Source organism: Acanthisitta chloris, unplaced genomic scaffold, assembly GCF_000695815.1.
Source record: "Acanthisitta chloris isolate BGI_N310 unplaced genomic scaffold, ASM69581v1 scaffold13605, whole genome shotgun sequence".
Classification (NCBI taxonomy): domain Eukaryota; kingdom Metazoa; phylum Chordata; class Aves; order Passeriformes; family Acanthisittidae; genus Acanthisitta; species Acanthisitta chloris.
This window is the reverse complement of record NW_008672184.1, coordinates 893-4,354: the sequence shown is the minus strand read 5'-3', so window position 1 is coordinate 4,354 and position 3,462 is coordinate 893. Positions and strand designations below refer to the sequence as shown.

The following is a 3,462-nucleotide window of genomic DNA, read 5'->3' as shown; positions in this document are numbered from 1 at the left end:
AAAGAGTGACCATGCTGTACCTGGGGCTGCACAACGTCCGTCAGACCTCGATGTTCCCACGGGATCCCAAACGACTCACACCCTGACACGAGCTGCTCTTAATGCTGGAGAGGATTTGCCCTGCAGATATGATGTGATTGCAAGCTTACCCCCTGATACTGATCAGCTTGTATTGGTTTGAGCATTACAATATGCAATTAAAAGAGTTCTCCTTTATGAAGTGCCACAGTAATTTGTTTTTTTTAAATCCTTAGTTGTTTATTTAAAGGAAAATATTTTAATAGACCAAAACTCTTTGTATTGGCAACTCTGCACCTTTTTAATGAAAATGTGATACTTGGAGTTAGTATTCTAGTGTCACATTGAATTGTGTCATGTTTCTAACATTGTAATAAATGATGCAATAACCATTTTGCATTTTTAACTTATGTCAGCAAGACTGAATATTCTGAAGTACTGGTCAAAGGAACTGGATGCTTGCAATTGGGAAAGCAGGAGGAAACCAGCCAATGGTTAATTTACATGAGTGTCAGGCAGGGAAGCAGGTGAGAAGAACATTCTTAACAAGAAGTCTTTGTATGAAATTGTGAAAATAGATGGAAATAAATCTCTCAAGTTAGATACAAATCTGTCTTTCTAGTTTTTGCTTTGTATCCTCACAATATAACAATGAATCATAGAATTTAGGGTTTGGAATGGACCTTGCAGATGTCCTTGAACACTGCCAGGGTTGGGGCAGCTACCACATCCCTGGGCAACCTGTGCCAGTGTCTCAACACCCTTACAGTAAAACCTTTTTTCTCACATCTGACCTAGACTTTTCCCTCCTTCAGTTTGAACCCAATCAAATAAGGGGTGTTTTGGGTTGGTTTTTTTAATGATGCAGTAACTGTCTAAAATTTGCATTTATTTTCTTTCTATCTTCTTCCCCTTTTGTTTGTTGCATACAAGCCATAGGCCTGTCCTTTGTTTTATGTTGGTGTGTGAGAATGGATAGAAGGTCACACACACTCATGGAATACAGAAGGGATATATAATATTCTCATAAAATAAATGTATGGTGAGTTTGAGAGCAGGTCATGTATTTTCCTGCCTGACCAGCCTCTGGAATAGTAAACAAAACAAATCACCAAGGAATTGTGAACCTATTGCCAAGGAAAGAAAAGCAAATTATGTAAGTCAACCTATTTCAGGTTTTTTTAGTTATTTATAATGCTGTAACAGCCCAACTGTTGTACATTAGAGAAACTGGGTGTTTCTGTAAGTCAGAGTACTTCTGAAATTCTTTCTAGACATCCTTTTTCTCAAATGAATCACTCACTTGAACCTCCTCAATTTGCAGCGATGCAGAAAGCTGCTTCACCTCTTCCTCCTCCAGCCCAGAAGATGTGTCCTGCATTTGGAGAGGAACCAGTGTGTCTGAAACTTCCCTTTGTGGGCTGCATCTCAGCGTGGTTTTTGCAATTTAAAACATTTTTGTAAGTGTGGATGCCAAAGAGCAAAGGAGTAAATTCCTTACTTGGGCACTGCAGTGGAGTTATGGTAATATTCATACTTATTTGTAATTCCTGGCTTAATTTTTGTTTAACATTTTACCTGATAAAGCTTTCAGTAGGAGGTATGGTTTAGACAGTGTGTTACTGTTGCTACCTTGATTTTTAAATGTCAGAGAAGTCACATATTGGTTTTGCTACAGAAAGGTCAGTGAGGCTGTGTATAAATTGTGTAGAGTTTCACAAAAGGGCAAATCATCTTTTGCAGCTGCCATTGAACAAGACTTAATTCTAATGTTTTGTGACAGGAGCTCTCCATTAGAAAACAATCGTAGTAAAGGTCAGTTAAGTAAAGTGCTGGAAATGTGGAAGTTAAACTTAGCTTAGAAGTCACACAGTTCAAGGTGTAACACTTTGCAGCTTTGCTTATGAGTCTGTTGTAACTAATTTACTGTGGAATCTTCCCCAGATTATTAACTTGAAAATCTCACAGTGTACCCAGTTGTGCTTTACAAAGCTAAGTGGATTATAAACACAGCTCATCGTCACAGACTTATTACTGATGAATCCCAAGTTTCTAAACAGTTGTTTATTCAGCTAAGCCAACTGGAATGAATTTAATTTAATTACTTTTGTTCACACAGCACTGGTAATACATTCCACCTCAGAAGTGCATCCTTCTAATAAGGAGCAAAATTACTGACTGAAATTTCCTGCCAACAAAAAAAACCCCAAACACATTCTGAGGACTTTTTCTTGCTCTAGATTTGGCAGCAAGTTTCATGTATACATTCCTGTAACAACTGTGCTCATCCCAATTCTGTTAAGAGCTATTCAGGCTCATGCTGCAGTTTGATTTATTCACAGTAGCTGCACAAGAACAAGAATTGGGATGGAAGCCCCAGTTCCTTTGTATGCAGAACCCTTTCATGCAGACTTTCTTGGCTAACAGAAAATAATTATTGATATAAATCAAAATGCATTTGTCCTGAGTGTTATCCTAACAGGATACTTCAGTGGGAGCTGCACAGTGTTGGAACTGAGTTGGAAACCTTGCAAATAGTAATTTCAGAACTTTATGTTGCTTTGGTAAGTAGCAACTCTGACTTAGTAGTTCTGGAAAAGTAAAACATGTATTGTCCTTTATTTCCAGTAACTTGCAGGAAGTTTAGCATTTTACATGGAATCCACATTGTTGCTGCCTCTCCACCAGGTAAAGTGGTTTGGGTTTTGTTTTCTTTCATGACATAGAGATGGTAATTACAGTAGTGCAATTTTGTAAACTAAGGGACTATGAAGAATACTGGTAAGGAATAGCCAGGGAGCCATCTGCTCAAACACAGCTTCAGTTTGCTTCAGAAGTTTTAACTACAGCATTTCCCTGTGAAAACCCATCTGTGTTCCCTGAGCTGTCTGAATCTGCCCAGCAGGCAGGGAGGACTCAGGCTGTTCTTTTGGCAGCCAAGTGCAGGATGGTTCCCCATGGCTGCCCACACCTGTCGGGTGTCCCCAGTGGGCAGCTCAGCACCACACAGCTGCTTGCTCCCTGCCTACCCAGGAAAACCAGGAAAACCTTGTGCTTCCACCCTGGGCCAGTCAATTCCAGGTGTATGGACACCACTCTGTGTGAAAGCAAACTGTGACCTGCACTCTGCTGCCAAAGGAGAACATGCTGACTGTATCCATTGTGGCACACCACATGGCTGCCTTGGACTCCAGTTCATCTTGTGGTTCCAGCATGGCCCATATGGTGGAATTATTTCATTCAGGCCCCAGGAGTCCAGCATTAGCCTCCATCCCACTCACCATGCAGCTAGCTATGGGTCCTCTGAGCATGTTCCTGTGGGCCAAGAGGTGCCTGGAAAAAACTCTTTTCTGGACAGTCACCTATAGAGTACACAATTTACCCAAACAGATTTTAATTATTTACTATTCCCTCTTTGGGAATTATATTTATCTGCATGGGGGG

General features: G+C 40.4%; 1 protein-coding gene across 1 annotated transcript in view; it reads left to right on the top strand.

Annotated features, from left to right (window-relative positions):
• DARS (aspartyl-tRNA synthetase) overlaps nt 1-454 on the top strand; it is a 37,881-nt gene extending 37,427 nt beyond the window's left edge. The window contains exon 15 of the mRNA XM_009074424.1: nt 5-454. Coding sequence (XP_009072672.1) covers nt 5-86 — 82 coding nt within the window. The 3' untranslated portion in view covers nt 87-454. The remainder of the gene's footprint in view (nt 1-4) is intronic.
• The last annotated feature ends 3,008 nt before the right edge of the window (nt 455-3,462 follow it).